Below are 23,774 nucleotides of genomic sequence, written 5' to 3'. Positions count from 1 at the left end.
TTTGTGTGCCAAAATGTTCTATGCGTGAATTGCTTGTGCTTGAATCTCATAGTGGGGGATTGATGGGACACTTTGGGGTACATAAGACTTATGACATGTTGAATGAACACTTTTATTGGCCTCATATGATTAAAGATGTAGAAAGAGTTTGTAATTCTTGTATTACTTGTAAACAGGCCAAATCTAAGTCTATGCCTCATGGATTATAAATGCCTTTACCTGTTCCTAGTTCTCCTTGGATTGATATATCTATGGACTTTGTACTTGGATTACCTAGGACTAAACGTGGTAAAGATAACATATTTGTTGTTGTTGATAGATTTAGCAAGATGGCTCATTTCATTCCTTGTCATAAAACTGATGATGCCAATAATGTTGCTGATCTATTCTTTAAAGAAGTGGTAAGATTGCATGGGGTACCAAGAACTATAGTTTCCGATAGGGATGCAAAGTTTCTTTCACACTTTTGGAGAGTTTTGTGGGGTAAGCTTGGAACTAAATTACTTTATTCTACAACTTGTCATCCACAAACAGATGGACAAATTGAAGTTGTGAATAGAACCTTAGGAACATTGCTTTGTGCCATTGTAGGTAAGAACTTAAAAACTTGGGAAGATTGTTTGCCATTCATTGAGTTTGCATATAATCGTAGCATACATTCTACCTCAGGTTTTAGTCCATTTGAACTTGTTTATGGCTTTAATCCACTAACTGTGTTAGATCTTGTTCCTTTACCTTTGAATGAACTTTCTAATTTAGATGGAGATAAAAAGGCAGAATTGGTGAAGTCTTTACATGAGAAGGCTAGAGCCAACATAGAAAAAAGGAACAAGCAATATGCTAATAAAGCCAACAAGGGCAGGAAGAAGTTGGTGCTTATGCCAGGTGATTGGGTTTGGGTACATTTTCGCAAGGAAAGGTTTCCAAACCAAAGGAAAAGTAAGCTAGATGCACGTGGAGATGGTCCATTCCAAGTCTTAGAGCGCATCAATGACAATCCCTACAAAATAGACTTGCCAGGTGAGTATGGTGTTTCAGCAACTTTTAATATTAGTGATTTGTCTCCCTTTGACATGGATGCAGATTTGAGGACAAATCTTTTTAAAGAAGGGGGGGATGATGCGGATCCACTACCACCAACCACCTATAGAGCTCAAGGAAACAAGGACCACAACAATGGCAATCCATTAGCACTTCCTAGTGGTCCAATTACAAGGAGCCGTGCAAAGAAGTATGGAGCAACCATGTCCTTATACATTCAAGAACAAATCACACAAGAGCTCCATGACCTTGCTTTCAACAAGTGCTATGAAGAACTTGAAGGAACACCTAAGTTTCTCACATTAATAGAAGCACATGTTGAGTGGGAACATGAATTTGTTAGCACGCCCGTGCTAGATGGCACACCCCAGGCCGTGCCCTCGTCTGACTCTGAAGCACCCCCGTGCCAAATAGCACACCCTGGCCGTGCTTCCCTCTGACTCTCATGAGGGAACTCCTACATTGAAGCACGCCCGTGCCAAATAGCACACCCAGGCCGTGCTTGTCCCTGCCTCTCATTAAGTTAGTTAGCTTATTTTGAGTTTTTTGCTTTGTTAATGGGTTGGGCCTCCAATATTTCGGCCCCCCCTTGATTAATTAGCCTTATTTTGTTTAGATTTAGTCAATCTTTAGTAGATTTGGATTAGATATCCAAATCCTTAAGTTGTTATGATTTTATTAGTCTTATCCTTAGTTGGTTTAGATTTGCTAAATCCTACTCCTTAGCTAACTCTAAATCCTTTAAGGATCTGGACCTCTTAGATTAGTATAAATAGCTTGTTATTTTGTAATTATTCAACAATTATTCAATGAATTAAAGACTACTTCTTCATGCTTAGGCGTGTTCATGTTTTTAGAGAGTGTGAGATTGCATTCTTCTAATTGCATAAAGAATCAAGGTAAACTTATCAATTCTTTGTGGCGTTTATCTTATTCTTTTACTCTATTATTGGTGTTCTTACTTCTTTAAGCTTTGGGTGCCATAGAGGGAATTTATTCTAGATCTTTGATCTCTTCCAAAACTTGTCATTGAGTTCATGAAATTTATTTTCATTGGGTTCCGCGTCAATTAACTTATGAAAACCCCCTTGAGTCAAACTATATAGCTTCCACATCAAGTTATTATTCTCAAGTAATTCATTACCTTTTTATATCAAAAACCCTTCTCCCGATAGTGATTAATGAAATAAATCAATTCAGGGGAGAAACTCTGTCTGGAAGCTTTAAGTTCAATAATAAATTATAATAAGAATAAGGAAAAACAAATCTAATATTATAAATTGGAATCGAATTAAGTTACATCAAATCCCTAGTATAAGAGTTTAGCTAGACATAATAATTAAATAAAACTCATTAATAGTTGAATAAATCTTCATAATCAGTAATGAACAATGAAAAGAAAAACAAGATTAAGAGTTTAGAGATAAAAACTAGGTAACAGCTATGTGGATGGTTTCCTTGAATCTTGGCACAAATCTTGGAAGCTTGAAATCTTTGAGAGAGAGAGAACTATGTAGAAAAATACTAAATTTCGAGATATCCCAACAATGAAAAGCTCCCCTCTTTATATAGACCTCCTGGAGGAAAATCTGACTCCGTTTAGGAAATAGAATCCTTATTAAGTACAAAATTTTCTTTAGGAGATCATGACTGTTTAGGCCTTGGATTTGTTCTTAGTTAGGACTCTTTTCTCTTCCTAAATAGGTTTAGATCTTGTTTAGCACGTTTAGGAAACTATCCGAGGCGGGCCCATATGAGAAAAAGATTGGCTTGCATTTTTAGTTCACGTCAGGTCTGCCTTCGAAACACGGGCGTGCCATCTAGCACGGATTGGGCATGCTAGAGTCTGGAACTATGAATGATTGAGCACGGGCCGTGCTATGCAACGCGCTCAGAGGAGTCTTTGTGGCACGTGCTTGTGTCCTAGCACGGCTGGGGCGTGCTAGGCTCTGACCTTCCAAGATAAATTTCATCACAGGCGTGCTAGGAAGACACGCCTTGAGGTTCCTTTGGGCAAGGGCATGTCCTATAGCATTGGCTAGCTGTGCTAGCCCCTGACTCTCCACTTGATTTGTCTTAGTTTAGCACGGGTGTGCTATGATGCACGGTTAGGGCGTGCTAGACTCTGACTATTTTGCTTTGTAATGCTCTCTTCTGTGCCAAAACCCTGCAAATTTCTTTCAGATCAAGTGGATTATGATTCAAGGAAGCTTTGAACAAAAATTATACTTAAAATGAAGTAAAAATAAATCAAAGTAATAAAATTTACTAAAATTCTAATTAAAAACTATACTAAAAATACTGTAAAACTGACACCTATCACGATATTAGTGAGTTATATGAATATGCACACTCTTAACTTTTGAGAATCGTCAACTCAAAGTTTAAGACATAAATATCTAAATGCATTATAAATTGTGACTAGACATTGCTTAATTGGAGTTGGTCTTTACTTAGAAATTTTGCGCAGCAAATTAATAAGTTGAAGTTGAGATTAATCATCTTTATATCTCTCTCCAAATGGGGGTTCTATTGAAGAGTTGCAATAGGTCAAGTCTGATTTAAATTTGGCTCTTGCACATCAAGATTTGTACTGGAAGCAATGGACAAAGATGTTTTGGTTAAAACATAAAGATACTGACTCTCATTTTTTTCATGCACAAGCTTTTGCTAGGAAAAGGAATAATCACATCACAAGTTTGAAGAATGATGCAAGTGAATTGGTTTCAGTAGGGTTGTTTATGGATCGATTTGGTTTGACGTGAGGACAATAATTGAATCAAACTTAAAGTGACAAATTTGAAAAATTAAAACCAAACCATCAAAATTTTCAAACTAAACTAAACTGTTAATGGAAATTTGATTTGATTTGGTTCGATTTAATAGTTTGGGCGGTTTGAAAGAGGAGAAATTAAACTTTCTCATTCATCTGATTAACAAGAAAAATATATGATTAACATTATATTAAATATAGAAAATAAATTAATACAAACTATGCCATAAAATACATATGATATGAAGTAGTTTAATGAAAACTAGAGTATCTGGTGGAGAATAGAAGATTTGAGGTCTGGTTTGGGTTTTGGCGGGTGTTTCTCTATTGATAGACTGGGTCGAGGTGGTGGTCTTTCATTATTGTGGAAGAATTCAATAAATTTGCAAGTAACAGGATTCTTAAATAACTTTATCGATTATCATATTTCTATAGATAATGCAACTTTAAGATCGAGTGATTTTATGGTTTCCGAGAGGGTCGTCATTGTAGAATGTCTTGGAATATATTGCTGCTTTGGCAGCTCAGGATTCATGTCCTTGGTTGATTATGGGCGATTTTAATGATTGTTGTCAGCAAATGATAAACTTGAAGGTTTTTCGCATCTGACTGTTTTACTGAATGGGTTTCGAGAGGCTATTGATGACTGTCAGCTTAGTGAAGTTCCATTTTCGGGATATCCTTTTACTTGGGAGAGTCGAAGCAGACATCCAGATTGGGTTAGAGAAAAGCTGTATCGGGCTTTTGCTACTTCACCATGGATAAATGTTTTTCCAGCTACATAGTCTTACTCTCTTATTTCTCCTGCTTTTGATCACAACCCTATTTTGATTGCTTTGTTGGATAATTATAAAAGCTCTGTTCCTTGCAGGTTCTATTTTGATAATAGCTAACTCTTAGAGCTTGATTCGGAACAAACAATGTGATTGGATATTGATTCTTCTAATCTGATAGTCAGGAAAAGAAAATTGTATTTCGGGTTTGAAAGTTTGGGGTCGTGGCTGTAATAAGGAGTGCTGGAGGAAACAATATTTAGTAAATATTTTGGAGAATGGTAGGACAGTCTCCATCTAGACGATTGTAATAGAATTCACTCTGAATGGAATTTTTTGCTATTGCAAGGAGAGATATGGGCTTGTCACTTATGGATAGATTGTACATTTAAATTTAAATTAGAAATAGAGTATTTAAATTTAAAATTTAGACATAAAAAGAATTAAGTATGTTGTTAAATTATTTGTATATAAATGGTTATATATGCACCTAATAGAAAATGAAAAATCAATTAATAGGTATAGAATTTATTATAGATAAATCAAATGACAAAAAATAAAATTTGTTACATAATGGAAAGTAATATAAAACTAATAAATTGGATTTTATCAAAATAAAATAATAATAATTTTGTCAATTAATTGGTTTTTTTAATTTATTGGAGGCCTTTATGGGCCGAAATATCACTGCGAGCTACACAACAGGGGTAGTCCTTACGGTCAAGAGGCCTCTCCTACTCCTCACATTAGTAAGAAGACTAACCAGACCACCACCTAATTGACAATTAATTGCTTTTAATAGATAGAATATTATTTAATTAAATTTTCCATTGATCAATCTATAAATTATGTTGGGTGATATCCTGCGACCTTAACCTTAAGGTATTGCCTTTTAAAAAGTATTGAAGTTGTTGTAACTGTTGCCAATAGTGCATAACCATTAATTATATATAGTGACCCTCTTGATTTGAACATTCCCTTTAGAGTTCATCTATAAGCACCCTGTTAAAATTTTCCTTTTGTCCACCACCAATTGCATTATTAGCAGCTTAATAATTAGTGTATTGCTAAAAACACTAATTAAGAAGATTGGAGTGGCATCTATAGCAAAATCCTGCACTGCCTTTCTCTTCTCCTTTAACCTCCTCTTCAATTTGTTGAGTAACATTGACACTTGTCCCATCGATAGCCTGCCGAAAGAAACATTAAAAATCAAACTGACCACACAGAGACTGGTTAAAGTGCTGACGCTGACATTCATTGCAATTAGTTTGATAATGATCGAGTGACATTACTTCTTCTGCCCGAAGGAGGAGTTCCGTGGATTAATTGATTTCGCGTACTGTAATTCTTTTTTTTTTTTCCACAAATGCTTCAATCTAATCACCAATTGGAGAGAGAAAGAAGAACAAAGACAGAGAGGAAAACATGAGCTTAGAAAAAGAGAAGGAAGCTAATTCAAGCATGAGCAATTAAATTCGCAATATGTTGAACGAGGATTTAATTCTTAGGAGGAAGAAGAGATTTAGGCTCCCAATCCCAAACCCACAAAGACTGAATGTATCTTGGTTACTGAACAGAACTAGGAGTAGGGTAAGTTGGTTCATGTATCTTTTTCTAATACTGACTCTTTTTCTATTGCTGAAGTCTTAAAGAAAGGCATGGAAAAGAAAATAAAGACTATCTTAGAAATGATGAAAATGATGTTTGAGAAGTATTCTTCTCTTGGATCTCCTATCGTTTCATCACTCACTGGTTGACAGGTGACCAAGGTTGAAGAAATAGATTATGCTTCCAAGAATAGCAGAGAAGGGGCACCAACCTTGAGGTTCCCTAAGGGCATTAATACAAGTCGTGTCCAACCAAAATAGAGGTACGAACATCCACACAGGAGGGAGGAGCAAGTGAGATTCCATTCTAAGTCACCGCTTCAATCTAGCTGGCCCACTGACAAGCTTCAGGGCCTTCCTAAGATCCACAGTCACACAAATCCTGCAATCCATCTTAGAGTATATGAATTAGGAATTGTACTAATACACTAGGTGCCCCAGGTGAGAATTGGCTTGGGTGGCAGTTAGGATTCTAGAGGAATTGTTCCTTTTGCTTCACTAGCAGGTACTCCAACTACTTCAATTGTAGGTAACCTTGTTCCTCCTACTCGTGTTACTATGGAAGCCTTAAGGGATGCTGTACAGGAAATTTATAGGCCTGGATTTAGATAAATTTGCTGCCTAGAATTCTATAAGCTGCATCCGGAAGCGATTGATAAAGAGAATCCTTACTCTAAAGGATATAAAATTCTTGACTTCACTTTATTACTAGTGAGAATGGACATTATACTCTAGAGCATATTAGAGATTAAAACCCAGAATTTGAATCGAATTAATTTTTAACTGTCCAATTTACTGATTTTTGGCTGGCTGTCATCCGGTTCCTACCGATTTATGCTGATTAAGCTCCCCGTTTTCCTATGTAATCTGGACTGGACCACTGTTTGGTTCCCGGTTAAATCGATCAAATCGGTCAGTCCACTGTTGCACCCTTGATTACCTGCAAGAATACGGATCGCAACGCAGTAATAAAAAGATTGAACCCACGAGGAACAGGTTATGTCCACTTACTACTTATTCTTAACACTTATGTTTACAACAATAAAACATGAAATGATTAAACTATGATCCTATTTAAACTTTAATCAAATATACTGCTTAATTCTATCAATAAAGATATAGTAGAATACTTAAAAGAATTGATCATGCAATAGATTTTCTTTTTCTATAGCAAAACGTGCAACATGCAATAAACGATTCTTTAATGACATGTGGTAAAGTATAAGTCAACCTCTCGGCACATAATTACTCTGTTTATTATATGTATCTCTACATACAACAAATGCCTTACTTTATCAAATATTAACCCTAGTTCTTATTCTTTGATTATTTCAATAAGTTAGACTTAACTTTGACAAACCAAGTTAAAGATTCACATGCAACCCAACTAAATGAATTCTATCTCTTTGATTCTTACTAAATTATTTCTTTCTGAGAATATAATTAAGTAAACTTGATTAAACAAAGACCAAAAGACAACTTAAAGAAACTTTTATTGAATGGAACCAAATAATATTTTTGCTTTGCATAGAAAATAATGAAGAACAACATACAAAAAGTCTTTAATAAAATAAGAGAAAGATATAAGTAATCAAACTCAAGCCTTCGGAAGGCGTCACACCTCAAGGAACTCCTTGATGTTCTTTGCACAAACAATAATAAGTGATTCTCATCAACTTATTTCTAAGTACTACTTTATTATTTTTCTACCTTATTCTAATACTGCATTTTCATATTTTCCTCTTAATTTGGATTGCAATTTATAGAAGAGGAAGAGGATGGCAGTTATGAAGGTGATTGGCTAGCCAAAGGGTGCTTCAACTGACTTCTGATGGGAGAAATTCTGATCTGTTCTCGGAAGAACACAACTTTTTGGTAAAAAGGTGGCAGTTGGAGGCTTCTGGAAAAGCGACTTGCGCTCGTGAGTTTAAAGGTCGCGGTTGCGATCTTCACTTATGATTTTTCTAGCTTTTCTGGAATGCTCATCGCGCTCGTGAGTTTAACTTGTGTAACCGCGAGTTTGATCCGGTAACTACTGCCATTTCTGTTGTTTTTCTTGCGCTCGCGAAATATAATGTCGCGCCCGCGAGTTCTGTCTTATGCTTTCTAGACCTTCTGCCATACAGATCGCGCTTGCGCATATATAGGTTGCGCTTGCGAATTCCCATGCAACGTGACTTCATTCGCTGTCGCGAATTTTCTTGGCAGAAAACTCCTTTCCCATACTTAGTCAAATTTTTTATCCTTTTCTTCTTAAAAACAAGCCTTTTCCAATCCTTTGTTCAAATTCATTTCTAAAACAACTTTAAACCAAAAACAACACAAGAAAACGTAAAATGTATAAAAACAAACACGCAATCATGCAAATCATGTGATTATAACTTAATAAATTTGCCTGCTTTGCGAGGCTATCAATTCCCTAATACTTAGCTTTTTGCTTGTCCCTAAGCAAAACATTCATTTTTCTTTCGAACCCATGTTGATCATGTTTATATTTTACTCGTTGATTTGGACTTCTTAAGTAATCTACCAAAAGATAAGAGATTGATTTGATTATGAACCCAAGTATTATAAGTGAACATAGCATCTAAAATTTCAATCTAGCAAACAAAATCTATAGTTAAAAACTAACCAAACTTAAAACATGAGATAGGCAATTCTCCTTCCTTAGAATGTAAAATAGAAAGTACTTAGGACAACTTTAGCTCACATGTAATGTTTCTCATCTCAAGGCATTTTTAGGTAACCTATTTCTATCACACAAAGTGGTTGCATTTTATGCTCCATACTGTTGACGCGTAATTTTATGCCCCCGCCTAACCCGGTGATGATATGAGGATAAGGGATAAAGAATCACGATCAACCAGAAGTGTTTGAACCAAAAAAGGAATCAAACTGGCCCAAAGGAGTCTGACCCGCGTTAGGGTTGCGTCACGCAGCTATTACCTACGTGACGGCACTCATAGTTGCGTCACGCAACTCTAACCAGGCTGACACCTCTGGCGCGCGCCCGTGCAACGGCCTGCACTGTTTGTATGGATACGCGGCAACTGTACGAAAAGTAAGTTGCGTCACGCAGCTCGAGGCTCCGTCACGCAGCTACTACCTGCGTGACGCAGCTTGTTCTGTTGCCCTACCCATATAAATACAACATTTTGTCTTAAAAAAAGGGACTTTTTCTCATTTTCTCTGAACTTCAACGTTTTAAGCAAAGGCTTTTGATTTACGGCTAGGGTTTCTTCCCCAAGAACTCAAGTGAGTAACCTTGAGGAAGATCAAGCCATTAGATATATAGATTTAAAATTAAAAAACAAAAAAAAGAAACATAAGAATAGAAAAAGAGAGAAAAGGAAAAAGAAACGTTTATTGTGTAAAACTTGATAACAAACACCTCTGGGATTGTGAGGCAGTGTCCCTGAATCAATCAAAACGCATGCAATCCTCGAATCTGAGGTTTAGGTAATCACTTAAACCTTCTCTTTTCATTTTTAGTCTTTTATTTGTTAAAAAATCTCATTTTCGTAGTATTTGGTTGGTTTGTTATTGGTTAAACGTAACTTTGCCCATTTCTGAATATTTCTGAGTTGTGTTAAACTATTGTTAACAAAAAGAACACGTAAAAAGAGTAGTTTGAATGGTAGTTACGGACCAGAGCAGCTGTGTCACGCAACGCAACTGTTCATGTCCAAAAGGCTTTAACCTGGACTGGACCACTCGCGTGACGCAACTGTTTGTGCGCACAATCTTTATTTTGTTTTTATAGTTGTTGTTTAATGTTACGTTTTCAATAAATAGTTAATAAAACTGGGCATTTTAATAAGCTCATGCATAGTCGCGCCACGCAACTAAGAGTTCCGTCACGCGACTGTTCTTCATAGAACAGCTGCGTGACACAACTGCTTTAAAATTCCAGGATAATAATTAATAGTTCCGTCACACGACTGTTCTTCATAGAACAGCTGCGTGATGCAACTGTCTTAAATTCCCAGAATATTTTTCTTATCTTATTTTAATTTCATGCCATTAAGTAAATGTTTAATGTTAATTCGGAAAATGATCAATAATGGGCAAATTGTGTTCTAATCAAATCAAATCAATTAATTTACTATGATTATAAGATTTTAGGATTTAGCATTTATTGTTTATTGTTTAAGTATATTATTAAATTCGGTTTGTGGCCCGCCTTTAACCATAATGCAAGAGCGGGTCTTTTAATTATATTTGCTATATTGTGGATGGATGGTGAATGTGATGATTAATTTATTATGAATGCAATGAATGAACCTAATTGGGACGATTAATTAATTTTCCACATAGGAATTCGATTCGATTTATTCGGGTTGGGTTTAATTAAATAATTTGGCTTTTCTAAAATAAAATCAATTAGAAATCGTAGGTTAAAAGAGGCTGGTTTTCCGGGCGTCGACTTCCAATGGGCCGATGTACCCAATTCCCTTACCTAGAATCGTACTTGGTACGCCTGACCAGTTTTTCAAATAATTAGCCTTAAACAAAAAAATGGGTTAAATGGAGTCATTTTATAAATTAAAATTGGAAACGGTCCCATTGCTGAAATAATGGGTGGCGACTAAAATAATTTATAAGACCGATTTATCGGCACCGCGATCCCAAAAGGTTTTAACACCACTTTCAATAAAAACAAACAAAATAAAAAAGAGTTTTTCGAGGTCCTTTTCCGGGGTTTTTAAGGGATCTCCTTGGGCGAAAACACATACCACTTCTCATCTTTTACCTCTTTTGTTACCTCTTGTATTGCATTTATTCTCTTTTTTTTAATTGGAATATAAGCAATAAGTGGTTGCATTTTATGCTCCGTACCACTTCTCTCCTTTTACAAAACTGATTTCCGTTATTCCCTCAATCTTGATTTTTCTCACGCAATACCCTCATCCTTTATTGACTTGAAACATACATGTATTATGGCTTTAGTTTCCCTTGTCTCCCTACTTCTTATTCAAGTTAGGATTCATGCTTCTCTCAAGCCAAAATTATGTCTAGATAATTAACTATAGACTTACAATTTTGCTAAAGAAACTTTACATGTCATGTTAAACCCTAATACCTAAGTTCATAATCAAATCTAAACATTTAATCATTGGAATCTCTTAATCATGGTATATTATTCAAGACTTCCATGTCAAAAAGTGAAATATAATCAAATCAACATGTAGGGACTAAACATTTAACCAAGGCAAAGGATTTGATTTTTTTTTAATTTTCACATTTTTATGCTTTAACCGGAAAAAAAATATATCGGTTAAAATGATGTTTTTTTCTTTTTTGATTTTTTTTTATATGTATATGACAACAAAAAATGCTAAAAAAACAAAACACAAAAACACAATAAAAACTTACTTAAAAACACATTACTCCCCCACACTTGAGAGACACAATGTCCTCATTGTGAGAGAAGACACAACAAATGCATGCACACAACACACATAACACAAATATAAATGAAAATATAAATAAGTTGTTCAGGAAAAACCTCATGCCTTTGGAGAATCCGAAGGTGACGGAGTGAATTTGATGTTCTTCTTCCGGAAATAGGACATCCACTTCCGTGCCATACTTTTGTGCTCTTTCTGAATGGTGTGCAACTTCTGGCCCATCTCAAAACCTGTCACTTGCAAATTCTCTTGGGATTGCTATAACGCATCTACTCGACCCAAAACTTGCTGCCATCCAGCAACTTCTTCCGCCTCCTCTGCCGCTTAAATGGAAGATGTCACCGGCGACTCCCCTTTCCTGTTTCTTATTTCTTCTTCATTCATACGAGAAGTTCCTGCATCTCCATTACGTTGGCCCACTCTTCTCTTGCACGACTTCCAATGATAAACTATGGTATTACCATCCTTCACTTCATCTACTAAGCTGACCTTCTTCAAGAAAACACCATCCATATACCGAAAATTATCGGCTGGCTGTTCATGATAGGGTGGAATAGGCAACCGGGCAGCATGGGTTAGAATCAGTGCCATGCTACTTATTCCCCATGTGATCTTGCCTTGATGATGGGATGCATTGTAGAGTGTATCAAACATTATGCCTGTAATATCCACTATCTTTCCCTGCAAGACAGATTCCAACAAAAATAAATCCTTTGTTTGGACTTTGGTGGCTTCAACCCGTTTAAACAAAGCGTAACTCAGGTACTTATGCAAATATAAAATACTCTCATCCTTAATCCACTTATTACCAACATTTTGAGCATTAAAAGATGATTAAACCGTTAGCATTTCCCAAATCGGGGTAGCATTCCAACCTTTCGGTTTGGAAGCAAACCCAGTTTTCGCAAATCCTAACCACTGATGCATTTTATCATAGTCTAAAGTTAATTCCTCTCCCTCCACTCTAAATTTTTTTGCGTTTTGTTTCTCATCAACCCATTCAAGGGAAGTCAAAAACTCAAGACTATGTTAGCATCCTCAAGAATCTTTAATTTATTATATATTTCAAAATTAAGGATTTTCAGATATTCTTGAATTTTTTCTAAAAGACTAGTACTTTGTAGAAAATTAGTGTCAAGAATATACATACCAGTGTAACTGGATTTCATGAGGCATTTGAAACGTTCTCCCTCCTCCCTGGTGTAGATGGGAAATAGCACCTTGTACTTTGAAGCCAAGTCTTTCTTTATTGGAACCAAAGAAGATGAACCATCATTCTTCTTCCTTGCCTTTTGCTTGAGCGGCATATTGATGATGATAATGAAGAGTTTTTTCGGCTAAGGATAGTAAAAAGGAGAGTTTTATGAAAAGTATTGTAATGGCAGATTTTGTGTTTGAAGAAGAAAAATAGAGTCCTTTATATAGACAATTTTAGGGTAGGATAGGTTTGAATGGTCAATGTAGAGGTTAAAAAGGAAAAGGATGTGATTGGTTTTGAAAAGGTGTATGTAGTTTGCAGGTTTGAATACCTTGGGAAGGAGAAGTGTTGAATTGAATTTCAATTGTAATTGGTTAATAAAACTGAAATTCTGTCTACAATTTGAAAAGACAATTTTCATTTTTTGGCCGTTGGACAGTCGCGCCCGCTAATCCAGTATCGCGCTCGCTATCTTTAAGATTTCTCCTTGCAAACGATGATCTCAAACCTTCTGCCTTCCTTTGCACGTTGTTCGCGCCCGCGAAACTTACTTTCTTGATTGCGAATTTTGATCCTATCTTTCTGTTTCTTTTTGCAGAGTTATGGCATCTGCGATTTTGTCCGCGAACTTAAGGGCCAACCCTTCTGTGCTTAAAGCACAGTCTTATGCACCCGTGCTTCCACTTAACTAATTATCAATCTTTTTTTTTTTCAACTTAAAGAAATATTAGTCCTTTTAAACCATATTGTTGCTCTTAATCAAAGAAAATATTCAAAATGTAACTTCTTAGAATAAAAGATAAAATGAAAACAAAACTAACAATAAACATACTATATATATATATATATATATATATATATATATATATATATATATATATATATATATATATATATATATATGTATATTATAGATACCAACTTTGTGTCTTCATATTTCAACTCTAATGCTCCGTGATCTAAAATTCTGATCACTTCAAATGGTCCACTCCATCTAGACTTAAATTTTCCAAGAAATAAGCGTAGTCGTGAATTAAACAACAACACTTTATCTCCTTCCTTAAATGACTTGATTCGAATATGAGTGTTATGCCACTTTTTAGTTCTTTCCTTATATAACTTGGCATTCTTATATGCTAACGATCTAATCTCATCAAGTTCATTTAATTGAAGTTTCCTCTTAATGTCTGCCTTGTTCAAATCAAAATTTAGAGCTTTTATTGCCCAATAAGCTTCATATTCAAGTTCTAAAGGTAGATGACATGCTTTACCATAAATCAAATGGTATAGACTCATCCCGATCAGTGTTTTAAATGCCATTCGATATGCCCAAAGTGCATCATCTAACTTAAGTGAGTTGAATTGATAGCTTTTCTAAAATCCACTTAAGTTCAAGATTTGAAATTTCCACTTGACCACTAGTTTGTGGATGGTATGGAGTAGATACTCTATGGTATATCCCATATCTTTTCAAAAGACTCTCAAAAGATTTATTTAAGAAGTTCATACCTCCGTCACTTATTATTGCCTTTGGAACTCCAAATCTTGTAAATAGTGCTTTTAAAAACTTAACCACCGTATTTGCGTTGTTTGTTACACAAATTGTGCCTCTACCAATTTGGAAACATAATCCACAGCCACCAAGATATAACTTTTTACCTTGTGAAATAGGGAAGGGTCCCATAAAGTCGATCCCCTATACATTGAATATCTCTACCTCAAGTATGTTGGATAAAGGCATCTCATCTCTCCGACTTATGTTTCCAACCCTTTGACACCTGTCACAATGAGAGACAAATATACGGGCATCCTGGAATAATGTAGGCCAATAAAAGCCACTTTCTAAAACCTTTGAAGCAATTCTATTTGTTCCAGGTGCCCTCCGTATGGACTCGAATGACAATGCATAAGTATATCTTGTACTTCTGTTTCCCCTACACATCTTCTAATCATACCATCCCCACATATCTTAAACAAAACTGGTTCATCCCATAAAACATTTTTAACATCTGAGTAAAACTTTTTTCGTTGTACATAACTCATATCAGGAGGTATTACTTTAAAAGCTAGAAAATTTGCAATGTCTGCATACTAAGGTGTATGAACATGTTGTACTAACATTAGATTTTCATCTGGAAAACTTTCATTAATAACTGTAGACTCTCCTATTAGACTTTCTTCATTTTCTAGATGTGATAAATGATTAGCAACTAAATTCTCATAACCCTTTTTATCTCTAATCTCAATGTGAAATTCTTGCAATAAAAACACCCATCTAATAAGACGTGGTTTCGCATCTTTCTTAGCAAACAAGTATTTTAATACAGAATGATCAGTACAGATTATGACTTTGGATCCTAACAAGTATGATTTAAATTTATCACATGCATATACTACAGCCAACATTTCTTTTTCAGTAGTTGTATAATTCATTTGAGTACTAGTTAGAACATGGCTAACAGAGTATATCACATGCAATTTCTTATCATGTCTTTACCCTAAAACACAACCAATAGCAACATCACCAGCATCACACATTATTTCAAATGGTAATCCCCAATCAGGTTTTGGCATAATAGGTGCACTTACTAATGCATCTTTCAAAGTGTTAAAGGCATTTAAACAATCTTGAGAAAAATCAAAGGAACATCTGACGCGGAACTCTATGGAAATTAATTCCAAAAACTCTATGAAAAGATTTGGAATAGTTCAAAGATCAAACTAAACTCCCCCTCTGTGGCACCCAAAGCTTAAGGAAGTAAGAAAACCAATAATATAGTAAAAGAATAAGATAAACGCCACAAATAAATTGATAAGTTTACCTTGATTCTTGATGCAATTAGAGGAAAGCAATCTCACAATCACTCTAATCAAAGAACACGCCAAAAGCATGAACAAATCTGAAGATTTATTAATTCATTGAATGATTTGTTTAACAACATAACAAAGCTATTTATACTAAATCTAAAAGGACCTGATCCTAAAAGGATTTAGAATAACTAATCTAAATCAATTAAGGATAAGGATAAGGATAAGACTAACAAATCTTAACAAATTAAGGATAAGGAATAACTAATCCAAACTAACTAAAGATAAGGATTAATTAATCCAAACAAACTAAGGATAAAGATTAGCTAATCTAAACAAATTAAGGATAAAAATCCAAGGGTGGCTGAATTACTTGTGGCCCAACCCATTAACATTATTACAACTCAAAATTAACACACTTGGACTAACTAAATTTCGCTAGAGACAGACTCTAGCATGGCCTGGGCATGTCAACTAGCATGGGCGTGCTTCTTGTTGTTGTTTTCCTTCCTCAAGTCAGACTCTAGCACGGCCTGGGCGTGTCAACTAGCACGGGCGTGATTCTTTCCTCAGCATATGCTTCAATTAATGTAAGAAGGCTAGGTGTGCCTTTAAGTTCTACACAGCACTTGTTGAAAGCAAGGTCATGGAGCTCTTGTGTAACTTGTTCTTGAATGTATAAGGACATGGTTGCTCCATATTTCTTTGCACGACTTCTTGTAATTGGTCCACTAGGAAACACTAATGGATTTTCCATGTTGTTCTTCTTGTTCCCTTGGACTCCATTGATGAGTGATGGTGGATCCGTATCAACATCTTTAACAAGCAAGTTAGTTAATGGTTTAACAATGATAGAGAAATTCTTTATAAATCTCCTGTAAAATCCTGCATGGCCTAGAAAAGACCTAATTCCCTTAACCGTAGTAGGAGGTGGTAACTTTTCTATGATTTCTATCTTTGCCCTATCTGTTTGGATTCCATCTTTACTTATTTTGTGCCCCAAAACAACGCCCTCATCAACCATAAAGTGGCATTTTTCTTAATTTAAAACTAAATTAGCACTTTCACATCTTGATAACATTAAGTCCAAATTTTTCAAACAACTTTCAAAAGAATCACCATACACAGAAAAATCATCCATGAGCACATCCATGATTTCTTCTATGTAATCATTAAAAATGGCTGCCATGCAGCGTTGTAATGTTGCGGGTGCGTTATATAATCTAAATGGCATCCATCTATATGCAAATGTACTGAATGGACAAGTAAATGTAGTTTTTTCTCGGTCATTCGGAAATATATAAATATGAAAATATCCCGAATATCCATCGAGAAAGCAATAGAAAGCATGACCAGCAATCCTTTCTAACATTTGGTCTATGAATGGTAACGGAAAGTGATCTTTCCTTGTGGCTGAATTTAGCTTCCAATAGTCAATGCATAGCCTCCAACTCGTAGTGGTCCTAGTAGGGATTAGTTCACCATTTTCATTTTTTACTACAGTCGTCCCTCCTTTTTTAGGAACACATTGAATCGGACTAACCCATTGGCTATTCGAAATTGGGTATATTATTCCTGCATCTAACAGCTTTATGATTTCCTTCTTCACTACTTCTTTCATATTAAGATTAAGTCTCCTTTGTCTTTCTACCTTAGGTACATGTCCATCTTCAAGATTTATTTAATGCATGACTCGATTAGGACTTATACCCTTAAGGTTAGAAATTTGCCATCCTATACTCCTAATCCTATTTCTAACAATACTTAACAATTCATTTTCTTGATCTAGAGTTAATTTGTTAGAAATGATTATTGGAAGTGTGTGACCTTTACCTAGGAAAGCATATCTTAGATGATTAGGTAGTTCTTTAAGGTCTATTATTGGTGGTCTTTCAATTGATGGAGGTAAAGGTTCATTTTCTCTAAGTAACATCCCGGGTCTTAAACTTATAAACTCTTTTTCTTCATTACTTGCACTATCATTTTCATACTTAACATTATTTTCTAATGCAAATATTTCATGCACACACGTATCAACTATGTCAATCCTCATGCAATTTCCTTCATCCATAGGATATTTCATGGCTTTATCTATATGAAACTCAATGGTATCATCACCTATCCTACGAATTAATTTTCCTTCTGACACATCAATTAATGCCCTCCTCGTGTTCATAAATGGCCTTCCTAAAAGAGGACAATTCTCATCATAAACAAAGTCAAGTATGACAAAATCAATTGGAAAAATAAACTTGTCAACTTTAATAAGTACATCTTCAATAATGCCATAAGGTCTTTTAATAGATTGGTCAGCAAGTTGTAAAACCATATTAGTACGTTTTACTTCATCTTCTAAACCTAATTTCTTGAAAAGAGATAATGGCATCAATTTAATAATTGCTCCTAAGTCACAAAGGCATCTAGGGAAATCTACCTCACCTAATTTACATGGTATGGTAAAGCTTCCTGGATCCTTAAGTTTAGTAGGTAATTTACTTGAGATTATGGAACTACAATCCTCGGTCAAACTAACTGTTGACACATCTTCCCAACTACGTTTCTTTGAGATTAAATCTTTAAGAAATTTCCCATAGTTTGGAATTTGCGTAATGGCTTCCATGAATGACATGCAAATATGCAAATGTTTCAATTTATTTATAAAGTTTAAGAAGTGCTTATCTTATTCTTACTTCTTTAGCCTTTGCGGAAAAGGTGGACTTGGTTGATAAACTATCAAATTATCATTTTCCTTTGATCTTGCAGAATTTACTTCCTTGCTCGGTTCACAAACCGGCTCAACAGAATCATTATTCAAAGCATTAGCATCAATACCTGAGGGAACTATTTTATCAACTACCTTTCCACTTCTTAAAATAATAGCACTTACATTCTCCCTAGGATTCTTTTCTGTATTACTTGGAAGGTTTCCTACTCCACGTGATGAAATAGTATTAGCAAGTTGCCCTACTTGCACCTCCAAGTTATGTATAGATGAAGAATGATTTTTGAAAAGTTTGTCAAACTTAGACTCTAACCATTTAAAATTATCATCTTGACTGCTCATTTTTGGATTTATTCCATCCAAAAACTTGTCAATTGTCCTATTCTATATTGAGGTTGATTAGCTTGATTTCCTCTATCTTGATTATCACTGTTTCTCCAAAAAGTGTTAGGATAATTACGATATTCAGTATTATAATTATTCGAGTATGGACCGCGAACTTGTCCATGAACATAGTTCACTTGTTCCTCCATAATCGAATGATTATAATTACACTCCTTTGATACATGTCCATTTTGACCACAATTTTCACAAGTAAGAGAGGTTGACTTACTCATATTCAAGTTATCAATTTTATGTGCTAAAGCAGAAATTTGTGCTTGCATCATAATTAATGAATCTAACTCATGTACTTTCTTAACTGAATTATTTGAAGAAGAAGAAGAAGGATCATGATTAACATTGGAACAACTTACCTGAGCCCTTTCGGTTGGCCATATGTTGTTGTTGTTAGCCATCTCCTCCAACAACTCAATTGCATCATTAGTAGTTTTCTTCATTAATGATCCTCCTGCCATAGCATCTATGGTACCTCTTATAGAAGGATTAACCCCCATTGTAAAAGGTTTGAATCAATATATTTGGGGAAGGCCATGGTGTGGGCAAACTCGTTGAAGTTCTTTATAGCGATCCCATGCCTCATATAGGGATTCATTTTCATGTTGGGTGAATGAGGTTATTTCTTTAATAAGCCTAGCAGTCTTTGCTAATGGAAAGTATTTAGACAGGAAAGCTTGGGCTAGTTGTTCCCAAGTAGTGATAGAATTTGGTGGCAACGAATTCAACTAAGCTTTTGCTTTATCCTTCAATGCTTTATCCTTGAAAATCAGAAATTCAATGCTTTTTGCAACGAGACAGGAATCTTCCATAACTTCTCAGCACCTAGAACACCTCAACAAAATGGAGTGGTGGAACGCAAGAATAGAACACTTCAAGAGATGGCCAGAACCATGCTAAGTGATTCTAAACTATCAAAGTATTTCTGGGTAGAAGTAGTCAACACTGTCTGTTATATTCTAAACAGGGCTTTGGTAAGATCTGAACTTAAAAAGACTCCATATGAGCTATACAAAGGTAGAAAACCGAATATTGGTTATTTTCATATCTTTGGGTGCAAATGCTTTATTCTAGATAACAAGAAAAATCATCTTGCTAAATTTGATGCAAAATCTTATGAAGGGATTTTTCTGGGATATTCTAATAATAGTAAAGCATATAGAGTATTTAATAAAAAGACTCTAGTTGTAGAAGAATCTATTCATGTTGTGTTTGATGAAACTGACTCTACTTCTAGAACATTAGAAAGTGATGATGTTGTAGATTCTAATCCTGAGAAGTAGAATGAGCAATCAGAACAACTAGAACAGCCAGAAAGCGATCAGAACATCAATAATCAGGCTGAACCAGAATTAGAACATGAAGATCAGAACATAGTTGAAAGCCAAATGCCAGAAACAGAAAATGAAGATTCTCAATTACCAAAAGAATGGCGATTTCATAAGTATCATCCCCAGGAAGACATAATGGATAACCCCTCAGAAAGGATGATGACTAGAGCTCAACTTAGAAGATATTTTGGTAATGTTGCTTTCGTTTCTCAATTAGAACCTAAAAATTTAGAAGATGCTCAAAATGATGAAAGTTGGATTCTTGCTATGCAAGAAGAGCTAAATCAATTTGAGATAAACCAAGTTTGGAAACTTGTTTCTAGACCTAAAAACCATTATGTTATTGGAACAAAATGGGTGTTTAGAAATAAGCTTGATGAACAAGGTAATGTTGTGAGAAATAAAGCAAGATTAGTGGCTCAAGGGTACAACCAAGAAGAAGGCATCGATTTTGATGAAACCTTTGCTCCTGTTGCTAGACTTGAGGCCATTAGAATGCTTTGTGCATTTGCATGCTTTAAAAACTTCATGTTGTATCAAATGGATGTGAAAAGTGCTTTTCTAAACGGTTTTCTAAATGTAGAGGTGTATGTAGAACAACCTCCGGGCTTTGAGATTTTTGATAAACCTAATCGTGTTTACAAACTTACTAAAGCTCTTTATGGTTTAAAGCAAGCTCCTAGAGCTTGGTATGAAAGATTGAGTAAGTTTCTATTAGAAAATGATTTTTCAAGAGGAAAGGTTGATACAACACCATTTATTAAAAACAAAGCACATGATATTCTAGTTGTACAAATATATGTTGATGACATAATCTTTGGTTCTACTAACGACCTTCTTTGTAAGGAATTTTCTAAGATTATGCAGGGTGAGTTCGAAATGAGTATGATGGGAGAATTAAATTTCTTCCTAGGGCTTCAAATCAAACAATGTGAGAATGGAATTTTCATTAATCAAGCAAAATATACTAGAGAGTTGTTGAAACGATTCAAAATGGAAAATGCTAAGGTATGTAGTACACCAATGAGTCCATCGTCAAAATTAGAAAAAGATGAAAAAGGCAAGGATGTGGATATCAAGCTGTTTAGAAGTATGATTGGTTCTTTGCTATATCTAACGGCAAGCAGACCAGACATACACTTTAGTGTTTGTCTATGTGCTAGATTTCAATCGTGTCCCAAAGAATCTCATTTAATTGCTGTGAAGAGAATACTAAGATATCTTTGTGGAACTTCTAATCTGGGTCTGTGGTATTCTAAAGATGATACATTTGATCTTGTTGGGTATAGTGATTCTGATTTTGCAGGAAGCAGAATAGATAGAAAAAACACGTCTAGGACTTGTCAATTTCTAGGCAGCGCCCTTGTATCATGGTTTAGCAAGAAACAGACATTCGTTGCTCTTTCTACTGCAGAAGCAGAGTATGTTGCTGCTGGAAGTTGTGTTGCACAAGTTCTATGGATAAAACAACAGTTGGTAGACTATGGATTGAAATTAGAAACAGTGCCTATCAAATGTGACAACATAAGCGCCATCAATTTATCCAAGAATCCAGTTCAGCATTCTAGAACCAAGCATATAGAACTCAGACATCACTTCATACGTGATCATGTACAAAAAGGTGATATCATGATTGAGTTCATTCCCACAGAAAAACAATTGGCAGATATCTTTATAAAACCTTTGAATGAAAGTCAATTCTGCTCAATTAGAAGAGAACTTGGTATGTTAGTTCTAAACTCGTAACTTTAGAACTCTGTAAGTATGTTCTAAACTGCTTTCTAATTCCAAAAATAGAAGATTTGCTATGTTCTAATTTTTATTCTGTGTGAAAACTGATATGTGTCTAAAAACGCACATTGTTTTGATATGACTTTCTAAAGTCATTATCAGAATCTTACTTTAGACCAAAACAGTTATTTTATTGTGTTTGTTTTTATTATGTTTTTGTGTCTTTAGTGCTTTGGCGGTTTTAGGGTTTTATTTTTTTATTTTTTTTGTTTTGTTTTATTTCCTTTATTTATTTTGTTTCTTTTGTCATATTTGTCGTTTTGAATTCCATTTAAAAACTGTTCTTTATTTCTTTCTTCCGCCACTTAAGCGTCTCTATTCTGTGTTAACTGCTTAGCATTCTCTTTATCTTCTCTTTGCAAACTGAAACCCTAAGTTGCTTTTGAGTTTCGAAATCCACAACAATGGCCGAATCCAGTTCAAACTCTTCATCCGACTCTCTTACCGAGCAAGAGCTTCAACTTCTGAGGAGGCTCTCAAAGAAATATAAACAGAAGGAGTCGAAGGAGAAAAAGATAGAAGAGAAAACTAAGAAAAGAAAAATCGAAACAGGTATTTCACAGAAACAAGCAGCAAAAGCTCATAACAAAGGTAAGTCGGTTCTCTCAACTTACCCTCTCATGCGTTCTTATGTGAATGACTGGAAGTTCTTTGGTGGTGATGAGTTTAATTTTAAGGAGCTCTTTGAGTTCCAAGGCTGGATGAAGTTTCTGTCTTTAAATGCACTATGTTATGAGAGTTTAGTGAAGGAATTTTATGGCTCGTTAAAAGTTAGTGGGACAGAGGCGATCTCTGTAAAACTTCAGGGTGAGACAGAGAGTTATCATATGATGATTTTGGGAAAAGTTTTGGTATTCCAAATGCTGGGTCCAGGGTGACGAAAATCAAAGATGTGTCTAGGGTTAGCGACTACAAAAAGGAAGATTTTGTGAGAAAAATAGTGAAAAAGTTGTCTGCAGATAAACAGGGCTCGATAGAATGCTCTAACTTAACAGAGAGCATGAAATGGCTGTACAAGCTTATTGTTCATTATATCTATCCCAAGAGCGCCTCTTTGACATATGTGAATCAGGTAGAATTATGTATAATGTGGCACATTGTTGAGAGAAAACCCCTCAACCTATGTCACATTATTTTTGATAAGCTGCAGAACAATCCCAAGAAGCTACCCTACGGGATGATTCTTACACCAGTTTTTGAGTTTCTGAATGTTAATCTGGATGAGCATGTTGGTAGTTCTGTTTCCAAGTTAGATAGTGGGTCCTTAAAAATGAAGGACGAGGAAGGAGGAGAGGAAAAAGAAGAAATTGAAAAACAAAAGAAAGTAAAAAGAGAAGCTGAAAAGAAGAAAGAAAAAGGAAAAGGGAAGTTAGAAGAAATAGTAAAAGAAGAGAGGAAATCAGAAGAGAAAGAAGAGGAAAAGAAGTCGGCAGAAAAGGCAGAAGAAGAGGAAGAAGGAACACAGGAAGAGGAATTAGAAGAGGAGAGAAAAGAAGAAACAGAAAAGGAAAGTACTGTAGAGAAAGAGGAATCAGAAAAAGAAACAGGAAAGAAAGAAGAGCAGGAGAAGTCAGAAAAGGGGAAGAAGGTGGAAGAAGGCAGTGATACTGAAACTGAGAAGCTAGAAATTAACGATGAAGAAAAGACAACTGAGGATAAGACGGAACAAGAGTCTGAGTTGTTGTCGGCTCAAAGAAGCAGGGAAATTATGCTGGGGAGAATAGAAAAGGAACTCATAGAGGAGCACAATAAGGAAATTGATAAGGCAATACAGCAGTGTCAAACTATTGTTGAACAGAATCAATCACTCATCAAAACCTTGGAGAAAATGAAGGATGTAAACACGAGGAAGTTAGCCACTCTCAGAGTGAAAGGGACAACCTACATCCCCTCCTCAGAAAAGCCAAAGAATGTGAAGCA

At 35.3% G+C, this 23,774-nt stretch overlaps 1 protein-coding gene and 1 non-coding gene across 2 annotated transcripts; one reads left to right on the top strand and one right to left on the bottom strand.

The window, feature by feature from the left end:
• Positions 1-17,295: 17,295 nt before the first annotated feature.
• Positions 17,296-18,234, bottom strand: LOC119370468 (uncharacterized). Its single transcript, XM_037638686.2, has one exon. The coding sequence runs from the start codon at positions 18,232-18,234 to the stop codon at positions 17,296-17,298; it is 939 nt and encodes a 312-aa protein (XP_037494614.2).
• Positions 18,235-19,263: 1,029 nt separating this feature from the next.
• On the top strand, positions 19,264-19,370 carry LOC149494197 (small nucleolar RNA R71). Its single transcript, XR_016322382.1, has one exon. It is a non-coding gene; the product is annotated as a small nucleolar RNA R71 (small nucleolar RNA).
• Positions 19,371-23,774: the final 4,404 nt, after the last annotated feature.

Source organism: Jatropha curcas, chromosome 8, assembly GCF_041381405.1.
Source record: "Jatropha curcas cultivar XTBG-Jc1 chromosome 8, XTBG_Jcur_1.0, whole genome shotgun sequence".
Lineage (NCBI taxonomy): Eukaryota > Viridiplantae > Streptophyta > Magnoliopsida > Malpighiales > Euphorbiaceae > Jatropha > Jatropha curcas.
The sequence above is the reverse complement of the archived record's forward strand: the minus strand, read 5'-3'. Positions and strand labels throughout refer to the sequence as shown.

Excerpts from the sequence above, each read along its gene's own strand:
- LOC119370468 (XM_037638686.2), bottom strand. The coding sequence starts at position 18,234 with ATGGAAGCCATTACGCAAATTCCAAACTATGGGAAATTTCTTAAAGAT.